At 45.1% G+C, this 13,503-nt stretch overlaps 1 protein-coding gene across 2 annotated transcripts in view; it reads right to left on the bottom strand.

Annotated features, from left to right (window-relative positions):
* The window catches only part of Kiaa1549l (KIAA1549 like), a 342,411-nt gene extending 330,407 nt beyond the window's left edge, over positions 1–12,004 (bottom strand). Inside the window, exon 1 of one of the 2 annotated variants that reach the window (XM_029555337.1) lies at positions 11,317–12,004. In XM_029555337.1, the coding sequence (XP_029411197.1) occupies positions 11,317–11,563 (247 nt within the window). In that variant the 5' untranslated portion in view covers positions 11,564–12,004. The remainder of the gene's footprint in view (positions 1–11,316) is intronic. The other variant, XM_029555339.1, reaches the window with a different exon arrangement.
* Between the last annotated feature and the right edge of the window lie 1,499 nt (positions 12,005–13,503).

Genomic DNA, 13,503 nt, shown 5'->3' with positions numbered 1-13,503 from the left:
TGGAAACTACAAATCATTAGTCAGACAAAGTATGCCTACCAGGAACCTTTGGCAAGTGTCATAGGCAGGGATAAAACATTAGAAGTTTTCCCCTTAAAATCAAGACAGTGCTGCATGCTAAAACTGATTGTGAAACTGGCCATATTTGAGGTTTTCCAGATAGCTCAAGAAGAGGAAGGATGGCAAGAAGAATGTGTATGAGTGTATTGCTTGCATGTGTGTAAGTGCACCTGTGTCATGCAATACCTGTGGAAGTCAAAAGAGGGCACCAAAATCCCCTGGAACTGGAGTTAAGAACAGTTGTCGGCTCCCTTGTAGTGCTGGAACCAAACCTGGGCTCTCTGCAAGAGCAGTCAGCACTCTTAACCCCTAAGCCATCTCTCTAGACCTGAGCCTAGCACTTTAAAAATTCCTATAAAAACTGCTAGAAAACAAGACCCAGCAAGAGCACACAACAGGACTAAGCTTTAATTTATCCCAGGAGCAAAGCGGAGCTCAACATTCTAAAATCAACTAAGCTGTCTTTTTATAGTCAATGAATAAAAATATTGTGATCATGTGAATATAGAAAAAAATCCATACCCATTCATGATAAAAATTCAAAACAAACTAGGTAAAGAGGGAAATGTCCTTACCCAGGGCCCAGCAAGACTAAAATGAAGCTGCAGCCAACATCGTCCTTCATAGTGAAAGACTGAACATGTTCCTCGATTGGATCAAAGCAATGATGTCCACACTCCTGATTCCCATTCAGCAACGTACTGGAAGCTCTAGCCAGTGCCACAAGGCAAGATGGAAATGTGCACAGATTTTTAAGAAAGAAAGCTGCCTTTAATTACAGATTCTATTTAGAAAAATCTTGAAATTTTTACAAAAAAATTAAAACAAAGTGAAATTAGAAGGATTGTGTAATATAGGGTTAATATTTCTGAAGAGCAGGGTTTGGTGGCTCATGTCTTTAATCTCAGCACTTGGGAAGCAAAGGCAGGTAGATCTTGGTGAATTCTAATTCAGCCTGGTCTATACACCTGTCTCAACAACAGAAAAGTTAATATTTTTCAATCATATTTCTATAAGCCAACAAAACATTAAAGCACTGCTTACCAAAGCCTTGAAAAACATGAAATACAAATGTAAATATATATAAATACTCTAAAATGCTGATGAAAGAAAAGCTAAATATATGGAGACCTACATGTCATGGTGGCCCACACCTATAATCCCAACACTTAGAAGGCCAAGGCAGAAGAATCAATGTTTAAAATCATCCTGGTCTATATAGTAAGTTTTTGGTGCTGAGTGAGGCCTTGCCTCAAAAATCAAAATAATAAATAACTAATAAATAAATAAATAAATAGATAAATAAATAGCACCCACACCATCTGATTCCAACACCTATTAAGCTAGAACAGTGGAACTCAAATGAGGATGGTTTTGTTCCCCAGGGGACAGTTGGCCATGTCTGAAGACATGATGGTTGTCATAGCTGGGGAAGGGAGTTGTTATGAGAATCTACTAGACAAAGATGAGAAATAACACTAAAAGCCCTACAATGCACAGCGCAGATCCACCAACAATGAATTACCAGTGTCAATGGTACTAAAGCTAAGGTACCGTGGAGCCAGAGAAATCAAGATGGTTTTGTGTTGTCACGGGGAGAGAAATGCAGATCAATAGAATAGAGTCAAGTCCAGAAATAAACCCCACGCCTGTGATGCCAAGAAAAGTCAATGAAGCAGGGAAAGTCTTTTTAAAAAATGGTACCAGAGCAATTAAGCATCCGTATGAAAAAATTAACCTTGACTCTTACCTTGTACTGCACATAAAAATTAATATGAAATGGATCACAGATCTAAAAGTAAAGATGAAAAACATAAAACTTTCAGAAACAGGTAACCTTGAAGTGGACAAAGATTTCTATCTTAAAACACACACACACACACACAGACACACACACACAAAGAAAGAAACAAACATACACAAGAACAAATCAAAGCAAAAAACCTATAATCCTTTAATTTAAAAGGTGATAAACTAGGGGCTGGAGAGATGGCTCAGTGGATAAGAAAACTGGCTGTTCTTGTATAAGACCGGGGTTTGAATCCCAGCACGCACATGTCAGCTAACAACTATCTGTACCAGTTCCAGGGGATCCGACAGCCTCTTCTGTCCTCCGTGAGCATTGCACGACACGGGTGCACTTACCTACATGCAGGCAATACACACATACACATAAAAATAATAAATAAAATATTTTTTAAAAGTTGATAAACTGGGGCTGGAGAGTTGGCTCAGCAGTTAAGAGCACTGATTGCTCTTGCAGAGGACCCGAGTTTGATTCCCAGCACCCACATGGTGGCTATAAACCATCCTTAACTCCAGTTCCAGGGGAATCTGAAACCCTCTTCTGACCTCTGTGGCGTTGCATGACACACTGACATACATGCAGGCAATACACTCATACACATAAAATAAATTTTTTTTTAAAAAAGTTGATAAACTAAAGTTAATCAAAATTTAAAACATCTTTTTTAATTTTTATTTTTTAATTAATTTTTAAGTGTGTAAGTGTTTTACCTCATTTATAAGTGTATAAGTGTATGTATTTGCACCATGTACATGCAATGTCCACAGAGGCTAGAAGAGAGCATCAGATCTCCTGGAACTGGAATTATGGATGGTTGCTAGCCACCATGTGGGTGCTGGGAACCACACTCAGGTCCTCTGCAAGAACAACCAGTACTCTTAACCACTGAGCCATTTCTCCAGCCCAAAACATTTCTCTTTGAAAAATGCTATTAATAAGGTAAAAAAGAAAAGAAGCTGGGTGTGGGGGTGCACGCCTGTAGTCCCAGCACTTGGGAGGCAGAGGCAGGTGGGTCTCTGTGAGTTCAAGGGCAGCCTGGTCTACATAGTGAGTTCCAGGACAGCTGGGGCTACAAGGAGACCCTGCTTCAAAAAGACAAAAAAAGAAAGAAAGAAAGAAAGAAAGAAAGAGAGAGAGAGAGAGAGAGAGAGAGAAAGAAAGAAAGAAAGAAAGAAAGAAAGAAAGAAAGAAAGAAAGAAAGAAAGAAAGAAAGACAAGACAAGACATAAACCAGGAAAAAAATTCAAGACACATATCTGATAAAGGAAGACTAAAACAGCACAAACAAAAAGTCCAATTTTTTAATTGGCGAAAGATTTTTAACAGACTCTTGAAAGAAGAGATTATAGACAGCAAGGAAGAACATGAGACAGGAGAGAATAATAACATCATTAGTCATTAGAGAAATGCTAACTAAAGCTACAACAAGATGCTGCTAACCAGGGCTGGAGAGATGGCTCAGCATTTAAGAACATTGGTTGTTCTTGCAGAAGACCCTGGTTCAAATCCCAGCACCCACATGGCAGCTAACAACTGTGGATCTGACAGCCTCTTCTGACCTTCTCGGGCATTGCACAACATGGGTGCACTTACCTACATGCAGGCAATACATGCATACGCATAAAATTAAAAATAATAATAAATTTTTAAATTAAAAAAAGATGCTGTTAATCAATTATTAGAGTGGTTGAAAATTAAATTAAAAGGGAAGAAAGCTGGCAATCCCCAGTACCAGTGAGGAAAAAAGAGCAGCTAGGACTCTCACACACTGATAGTAGGGATGTAAAACTATGCAATCTCTTGGGAAAAGAGTTTGGCAACTTTTATAAGGTTAAACACAAGCTTAACATTGGACTCGGAATTCCACCCTTATTTATCCAGGGGAAAGAAAACTGCCCAAAAAAAGCCTTTTTTGTCAAAAACTGCGAACAATGAAAATGTCCACCAACATGTATAAGTAAACTGTGGTATGCTACAATACTATTCTGCCATTTTAAAAAAAGAGAATGAATGATATAGGCAACAATGTGGATGACACAAGAGCGTAATGCTAGGGGAAAGAAGCTAGACATGAAAAGTGAAACACTAGTGATGCCATTCATATGACCTTCTAGGAAAAGGAAAACATGAGGATAGAGAATAGACTGGTGGTTGCCAGACTCGGGATGGAGGGACTGCCCACGGAGGAGCAAGAGGCAACTTTCGTGGGGTGACAGAAATGTTCTATATCTGGATTGTGGTGAGGGATCCTATGTATGCTCTCTGTGAAAACTCCTTACATAGTACATTTAAAAGGATGCATTTTACCATATATAAACTATACCTTATTTATTTATGTATTTATTTACTTATTTATTTTTGGTCTTTTTTGAGACAGGGTCTCCCTGTAGCCCCAGCTGGCCTGGAACCCAGTATGTAGACCAGGCTGGCCTTGAACTCACAGAGATCAGCCTTCCTCTGCCTCCTGAGTGCTAGGATTAAAGGTGTGCACCATCATACCCAGTAACTACACCTTTTTAAAGAAACACTTATTTATCTTTATTTTATGTGTATGTGTTTTATGCCTGCACGTATGTAAATGCACCCATGTCCTGCAAAGCCGCAGAGGCCTGAAGAGGGCATGAGATCCCTCAGAACTGGAGTTATAGATGGTTGTTAGCCACCATGTGGGTACTAGGATTCAAACCCAGGTCTTCTGTAAGAGCCATCTCTCTAGCCCCCATAAATTATACCTTAATAAACTTGGTTTAAAGAAGGAGGAGGAGTTGGGGGTGGTGAAGAAGGAGGAAGGAGAGAAGATAAAGAACATGAGGAGAAGGAGGAGGAAGAGGAAGAAGAGGAAGAGGAAGAAGAAAGGAGAGTAGAGATGTAGTACAGTTGGTGGAGTGTCTATCATGCAGGAAGCCCTGGGTTTAATCCCTAGCACAACATAAATATGGCATGGTAGCACATGCCTGTAACCCAAGCACTCAGGAGTTAGAGGCAAGAGGATCAAGAATTCAAAATCATCCTCAGGTACACAGTGAGTTTGAGGCCAGCCTAGGCTACATGAGATCCTGTCTAAAAAAAATAAGAAAGGGGGAAAGGGTGGTTCATGGGTTTGCTCTTTTTTGTACAGCATGGCATTTCAGAAATATGAATTCATTGGAGACCTTTGAAAACAAGAGATTGTCGGGGGGGAAAGATCCTACTTTTCTTGAGATGTCAGAGCGATGCCCCTTGGGGCCCCAGCCCTTCACAGGCTGCCACTAAACACTGGCCTCCCTCCTCCCCGGGCAGCACAGGCACCTTCTGTGTTGCCACATGTCCCTGACCATTAGTGGGGGTATTTCACAGACGTACCACCTTCTTGAGGGAAGGGCCAGACAGGCTTCTTCTCCCCTGAACCCAGCACAGTGAGAGTCTGGTATGTGCCAGGTGCTTGATAAATACCATCCAACAGTGTGACTCAGTGCCACTGCCCACCCCACCCCCCAGCTGCAGTGACTTGATGATAGCCCCCAAGGCCCAGGTGCTGACTACTTCTTTAGTCCTAAAATCTCCAAAGAGTCACCATCGTGGCAGCCATCCCATAGTCTAGAATAATGTGCCCTTCTGTGTTTTGAAACCCTCTCTCATATGTTGTCAAGCAACGAAAATGTTTTAGGGTCATTCCAACTATTCATTTTTGTTTATAGAAGAGTAGTGTTGTTGTTTGATTAAAAGAGAGAGAGAGAGAGAGAGAGAGAGAGAGAAAGAAAACCATAATATGGGCTTAAAAATTAATGAAAGTGAAAAGGGGCATGCTTGTTCACTCAGCACATCCCAGACCACACTCTTGTAACATAAGACTTGGGATAAATCAGCTTCTGCAAGCTTCTCTGTTATCATTCCAGAGTTTGTACAGTGATGTTAGGTTTTAGGGGGGAGACGTGGGACAGGAGCAGGGAGCTAACAACTGTTTTGCACCAATATTAAAGCATAGTTCTGTTTCCAAGATCTTCACTTTGTGAGGAATGGGGTGAGGGAATGGCTGCACCATCTTACAAGTACCATTGAAGTGCTAATAATTAGCATAGGCAGTTAAAAGTCAAAATGTATTTGCTTGGGCATTTATATTTGTGGGGAAAATCAGATCAGATATTTTGTTATCATTAGTGCTTTTTTAAAAGTGTGAGTGTATGTAATTATATACCCCACCCCCTGCATCTTTTTGTTTTCATTTGTTTTTGACAGGTTTACTTGTTTGTAGAGACAGGAAACTACTCTATATCCCAGGCTGGCCTCCTGTTTCAGTCTCTGGTGTGTGCCAACAAACCTGGCTTTATAGCCCTATTTTAAGCCTCCATAGACCCAATTCCCCTATTCTTCAACTTTGTCTATACAGAAAAGTTTCATAAAGCCAGGGACAGTGGTGATGTGCACCTACAGGTAGTTCCAGCACTCAGAAGTCTAAGGGTGCATAGAAAGACCTTGTCTCAAAAAATGAAAGACTGAGGGATGGGTGCTATCTCAATTTATATCAGTGACTCTTCCTCCTTCCTCTCTTGAGCCCACTGGAGACTTTTGAACCCACTGGAGACTTCTGTCTCTGCCACTCTCAGAACCACCAAATACCTCCAGTTCTGGAAACCTGGTGTACACAGCTCATCACAGCTAACCCAGATACCTCAGCATCTTGCAAAGCTGATCACTCTCTCCTCTGAATGTTTCTCCACTTGGTTTTGAGAGCACTTTATTCCCTTCTTACCTCCCCATTATGTTCTTTCCCTTCATCTTTCAGTGATCCCACTTTTCCTTAAACCCCTACATTTTACAGCACCCCAGGTTCACTACTCAGATCTCCCTCATACCCCTGCTGTCTCCTAGAATCCAGACTACTTGGTCCAACTGCCAGGCAGGCAACTCAGCTTGAATTAACATTTCAAGCTTACCTACTTCAAATGAACTCTAAATTTCCCACCCCAAACCTTAGCCTCCTGCCACCTTTCCCAGGTAATGAATGGCAAGTTCATCTTCCTGGTTGCTTGATCAAGCTTCAAACCTGGGAGCCGTATTAGTGCCTCTCTTCCTCTCCTAGCCTTGAATTCCATCACATAGTTCCATCAGCTCTATCTTTAAAAGATGCTTGCAATCTTACCGCCCCCACTTCCCACTCAGCTGTTTGAGCCATCCCCATCCTTACACTGGATTTCAACCACAGCCTCCAACCTGGCCTCCCTGCCTCCATCCTAGCCTATTATCTTTTCTTCCCAAACAGTCAAGGTGATTCTTTTAGAACTGAAGTCAGACCATGGCCCTTAGTTGGTTGTTTTTGTAGTTCACCATCCCATTTAGAATAAAATAGCAGGTCCTCACCAGAGCCAGCAAGTGCTACCTGATCTGGCCATGGCTCCCTCTTCAGCATCACTTCATACCACTCTCACCTTCGTTGGCCAGTTCTGCCCTGGTCTCCCTGCAACTCCTCAATGACCTCAAGTCTCACATGTATCTTTCCCTCCACCTAGAGAGTTCTTCCCCAGATAGTCACTGTGTGATCTCGACTCCTGTATCACCTCATCCCTGGCCCTTCCCTTGCCATCCAATATAAATAAGCACAGGTGTGAAGGTACCAACCTCTTCCCTGACTTTTTCTCTTCATAGAACTTACACTTATTTATTCGTTTTGTCACGTGCTACTTAAATGGGGTCCACAGACTACAATCATCAACATCCCTCAAGCACCTGTTAGAAATGTAGAATCTCAGGGCTTGTCCCAGACCAAATGAATCACAGCCTGAATTTTAACAGAATCTTCAAGTGATTTGTATCCTTGGTAAAGTTCAGAAAGCTCTAAGCTAGTTCTAATTGTCATAAAAATGGCAACTTGTTTTATTCATTACTATAATCTCAGGATACTGAGGTACTAGAATGACTGAAAGAAAAAAGATAAGAAGGAAGGAACAGGTGAATGAATGAAGGAATGGAGGAATGAAATGTAGACTCTATGAAATAGGGCTCCAAGTTGGAGATATGTACAAGGAGGTTGGAGAAGAGTAAGAAAGACGAGCTGGGTCAAAAGTTATCTCCCTTCTATGTTTATTAACTTACAGTATCCCTAGCATTTGCAAAGTCTTCTTTCAAAATGTATGTACATTTCCCCAATAAAATAGTCATGAGTTACTGTGAATTACTTAAATGAAATAATATTCTAACATCTAAGAGAATTGGTCAAATTGAAGGGAAAGAATGTAGGAAAGTCAAAAACTTTCTAAGTCCCTATTCATCCTGGCTATTACCGCAAGTGATAGGGAAGCAAAACTGAATGAAAAACTAATAAATTGGCTAGAGAAATAGCCCCATGCCCCATGAGGAGGGTGCAGGGGAGCCACAGAGCAACACACAGGCCCTCCTCCATCCTGTTCTCTGGCCACAAAGAGTCCTTTACTTTCCCTTGGCCTGAAATGCCACCATTAGCCCTGACAATCCCAGCTAGCCCTTCAAAGCCCACTCTGTCTCCCAGAATTAACTGCAGCCTCACCTTATTAGCTCTGCTCACAGAGTTTAAGATCCTCTTCATGAGGGACTTCTGCAAAATGGTGATTCTTATTCACATCTGCACCCCTACCCAGCACAGCATAAGGGCAGAGCAACCATTCGAGCATTTTCTGCCATTTTAGAAGAACATCAAGCATTTATTGAGCATTTACTGCACACCAAACACTGTTTTAAACTTGAGTACATTAACTCAATCATGTAATCATCACAACCACCCAATAAGATTAGAGCTTTTATTGCCTCCATTTCACACAGGAAAAAGAAGTAAAGATCAGAGGCCAAGGTCGCATTGAGCAGAGGCCCAAGAGGGGGGAACACTGTACCTGCACACAGCAGATATACTAAATGCTGTAGTCATGAACTGAATAGGGCAGCAGCTAAGACTGGGAAGTCAGATTTGACCTTTACCATTTCTGCCGAGAGCCCAGAGGGCAGAGGAGAATGGGGGGCGTCAGCCTTCATCAACTTCTTTCTGATAGAAGTGATTTCCAGGCAGCAAGAGTTCCAAGGGGAAGGAGTTAAGAGGGTGTCTGCAGGAGGAAAGGTGGGGAGGCCCTGAGCATGCCAGTGGCCTTTTTTTCTGTGGAAAAGTGAAGGGTATCTGATTACAGCAAAGGGGATAGAGTGGGGTTGTGGACATAGTCTTGGAACATACTGCAAATCCCACTGCAACAAAGGTGCTGGACAACAGAAACAGCATTTTCTGGAAACAAACCTATTTTGTCCATTTTTTTTCAATCAAGGCAATCATCCGACTTAGTTTCGTTAACAATCAAGAACAGCAATGCTGCAAATGACAGGCCCATAGCCAGTCAGCACTTCAAGCAGAATGTGATAGGTCAATGATTCAGCTTCTCAGGTAACTGGCATCAGACGCATGCTGCAGTGAGGGTCAGCACTGAACTGAAGCTGCCCATCAGAACAAGGTGGTTAGTGCAAGGTCAAAGGTTGCCAGCAAAAGTCATCTATTCTCTCACCTCTGTCCTGACATTGCCTTCTCCCACAACACATTTGACATGTCCCGCACAAAACCCAGGACTCTCCCTGGCCGGGAGAAGCTGTTGAGAGCGGAAACCAGAGAACATATGGATGCAGACTGGAGGTCAGACGGCGCCCCAGTGTTCAGCTCTGCCATGCACAAGCCAGCCATGAAATGAGATCAGTGGTGAGGCCACAAGGCACCATGGCAGCCTGTGGATCCACAGGTGGCATGCATCACAGAAAACTGAGCATCAAGGGTGATGGCAGAAAGGGTGCCCCCAAAGCACAGAGGAAGCAAGAAGGCCAGTGAGGAGGAAAGGGATCAGTATCTACTCAAGGACTCTTCCCATCATTCTAATCATAGTCTAGCCTAGCCCTGTGTCCTCATTACCAGTACACTGCAAGAAAGAAAAAAAAAAAGTCCCCAGCTAAGACCAAAAGACAGAGACGAGAATTCCCTAGGTTAGGCTCTGAAAGAGGAGCTGAGTAAAGTCACAGAAGTTCAGAAGGGGCAGTGTTGTACAAAGGCTTGAAGGGAAATCAGACATTCAAAACCTATTCGAGAAAACTGACTGACATCAGACTGAATGGAACAATACGAAGAAGCCAAATTTCACATATTACAGATGGCTGAACAGTTTTCAGTCTCTGCACTCAAATGAACAACATCCAAAAGTGCAAAGCTCTCAAACGATTCACAAAACTATTAAAGAATCGGAGGCATGTCAAACAAAAACTGTGTTTCTGAGCCAATGGACACCAAGGGATTTCCATGTGTCTTACTCAGGACTTAGCTCTCAACCATTGTGCCACATACATAAAAATGGGGGAACAAATCTTCCTGCAGTTTGGCTACTGAACTTTGGGACCACCAGAATCACAACAGAAAATCCTGTGACAGTCATTCACAGAGACCCCTTATGTCACTGGCCTTTGAAGTGAATCAAAGGAAAATGACTTTGAAATGACTTTGAATATATATACGTGTGTGTATATATCCGAAATGCTCTTATTTAAGTGTGTGTTCTTCATAATTGAGAATTTTAATCTGATGTGGAGAAGGCGTACACAAAGGTCCTCCTTAGTCCTCACTAAAAACCTCAAAAACTACAGAAACAAATTACCTGAAGAGTCCTGCGCCTTGATAAGCTGTATGTGCCTAGAGCCCAGAATTCCATCACAAACACAAAAGCTCGCCTTTTCAAGCGCCATAGCTATCAATCTTATCTCAAAGACGATTGCTGACTGCGCAGTGTAAGTTTTGAAACACTTTCACAGAATAATTTCACACAAATAGTAACAAGGGATTTCACAAAATTGTCCAAGGAATTATAGAAACCTGTTTTTGAGAGGTCGTTGGAAGTCTAAAACCAAGCATGATTGTTTTTAACCAGCCTCCTTCAAATAATGGGTTACCCACTTGATCAATACCTGAACCTTCTGCAAAAATGCAATCAATTATTTTAAATACTTGCTTCGCCAAAGAAAAAAAGACATGCTATTAGCACAAAGGAAAGTGGTATTTCAGAAGCCGGCAGGGGAATTGCTTCAAACTCTCCATCCATTCCACGCAGTTAAGGCAAAGTGGACGCTAGCAACAGGACTCTCTAAATACAGTGGACCGCTCCATTCAGAAACGTGTCCTACCAAACAGATCCGTCTCACCGTATCCTAAACACCGTGGCTTTGCCAAAATGAAGCGTGATTGCGGGACCACTATCAAGCACCGGCAACTTGTTCAGAAAGAAGATATGAACGTGCCTCTCCTTTCTTCCCCGCCCACGGTGCCTTCCCGGGAGACAGATTTCTGACAGCTCTCCCGCTGTTGCAACAGCTAAGCGCAGAGAAAAGCCCAGTTCTGGTGCTGCAAAGAGCCCTCCACCCACCGCCACCCGGTGAGGTGCTGACCCCGACCCGCCCCGCTGCTCCAGACCCAGTCGCCGAGCGCTTACCCAGGTCGGCCCCCGGGTCGGCCCGGCCATGCCCGGGTAGCGCGGCCAGCAGCAGGAGTCCCAACAGCAGCGGCCGCAGAGGCGGCGCATCCTGGGACGTGCGGGCCCCGGGGTTCCTCACGCCCTGGCAGTGCGCAGCGATCCCGCGGGTCCGGCCGAGTCCTCGCTCCGGGGGCCGGTCCCTGGGGCCCCGCGCCGCCGGCCTAGCTCCGCTCGAGCTCGGGGGCTTCGCCTCCTGGCGAGCCATTGGGACCGTTCACACATCCAGGCCGCTGCCTCGCTCCGCACCGCGCCGGGGAGCCCAGCCCTCGGCGCTCCGCTCTTCACCGGGCATCTCCGGCCATGGCCCGGGAGCCGTAGGGCGGCGGGAGACCCTCGCTCGTGCCGCCTCGGCCCGGGGCGGGCTCGGCGGAGCCGCGGCTTCACGCGCGCTGGAGCCGGGGCCGCATGGGGTTCCCACGGTGCGGCGAGGCTGGGACGGGCGGCGCCCAGGTCCCCTTCCCCCGGCCGCCCGCTGCAGCCCGAGCGTTCGCGAGGTTGCGAGGCGCGGGTACCCGCGGCCCTGATCGCGCCGCCTGCTGCCGCCCCTGCGCCCGGGTCCCTCTCTCTTCCGCTCGCTCGCTCGAACGCTGGGCTCCGGCTGCGCTACGGCTCCCGAGCTCTGGCAGCGAGCGGGAGTGCTACTGCAGCTCAGAGCGGCGCCTCATTGACAAAGAAAGCACGTAGCTTCGGAGCCGGCGAGGGAGGCGAGGCCGGCGCGCGCGCGCATCCCCGCGCGGAGCCACCGCGCGCCCCCAGCTCCTGCGCGCCCAGCCGGGACCCTTCCTGGCACCGCCAAGGTCCTCGAGGGCAGCTTCCTCCCTCGCCCAGTGTCCCAGGGATCTAGAGGAAGGAAGGTCGATGGGGGGAGGTCGTCTGACCAGGGAAGGGAGGTACACATGGTCATGGTCAACATGCATCAGAAGCTAGGAAGGTGTTGAGCTGGGATCTTAGAAGATGAGCTGAGTATGCCGGTTGTTCACTACTTCTCTGAGGGGCGAGTGGACACACCTGCATGCCCGATATTCCCCTGAAGAACTGAAGCTGTTGTGGCCTAATTGAAATAAAACACTGGAGTAAATAAAACACATTATAAATATTTGGTATAGCCACACTACGTGAGAGACAATGCACTGGGCACACTGGCCACTGGGACAGCTACAAGGCTTTTCCAAAAAGTCCTTACCACAAAACAGGACAGGTGGCCAGTCACTCCCCACTGGGACAAACAGGCAGAGTCAGTGAACTCTGCCCTTCGGCTCGTACCCTTGCCCTGCTAGGATGGCCTTGGGCAGGCTACCTAGTTCACAGGTGTTTAATGCATCCTTTGGTCCACAAGTATTTGCCAAGCAGCCACGGCTTGCAAGCTGCTGTGTTAGGCACTAAGCATACAAGCAGAGATGGGAACATTCACCCGGACCTGGTGAAGCTCAGGTCTGTTCATATCCCACAATATTTTTTCATCCAACAGTGTGTATTATATGCCAGGCCCTGCTCCAGACACTGGGACAATGAACAAAATCCCTGTAGGTAATAAATTGATATCAGGCGATGATAAATGCTGTGGAAAAAGGGCAGGGTGAAAGAATGAAAAGTGGGGATGGGGTGTTGCAGTGTTAAATAGGATGATAGGAGCCCTTACTGTGAAGGTGACATTTGAGCGAAGACTGAGAGGTAAAAGGACAGCTGTGCTGAAGGAGTATTCTAGATAAAGGGAACTGTAAGAGTAAAAACCCCAAGGCTGGACACGCATGGCATCCACAAAGGTACAGCAAGCTGGCCAGTAGTGGTCTGGAGAGTGTTCACTCTCTCTTGGGCCAGTGGGAGACACATAACATCGTATCTCAAAGAATATACTTTTTTACCTGCTAACCTGTAAGAGGTCAAATATGTGCAGTCATGAGTTTCAAATTTGTTGAAATGTAGTAATGTGGGTTGAGCATCCCTAATTTGGAAAAATGAAATCTGAAATATTCCAAATACAAAACATTTTAGGGTTGTATCAGCACTCAAAAAGGTTCAGGGTTAGTTGGGTGTGATGGGTCCTGCCTTTAATCACAGTGCTTGGGAGGCAGAGGCAGGCAGATATCTGTGAGATGGAGGACAGCCTGGTCTATATAAATTTCAGGCCAGCTGGGACTACAGATA

This window comes from Nannospalax galili, unplaced genomic scaffold (genome assembly GCF_000622305.1).
Source record: "Nannospalax galili isolate Female #2095 unplaced genomic scaffold, S.galili_v1.0 scaffold11, whole genome shotgun sequence".
NCBI classification, from domain to species: Eukaryota; Metazoa; Chordata; class Mammalia; order Rodentia; family Spalacidae; genus Nannospalax; species Nannospalax galili.
The sequence above is the reverse complement of the archived record's forward strand: the minus strand, read 5'-3'. Positions and strand labels throughout refer to the sequence as shown.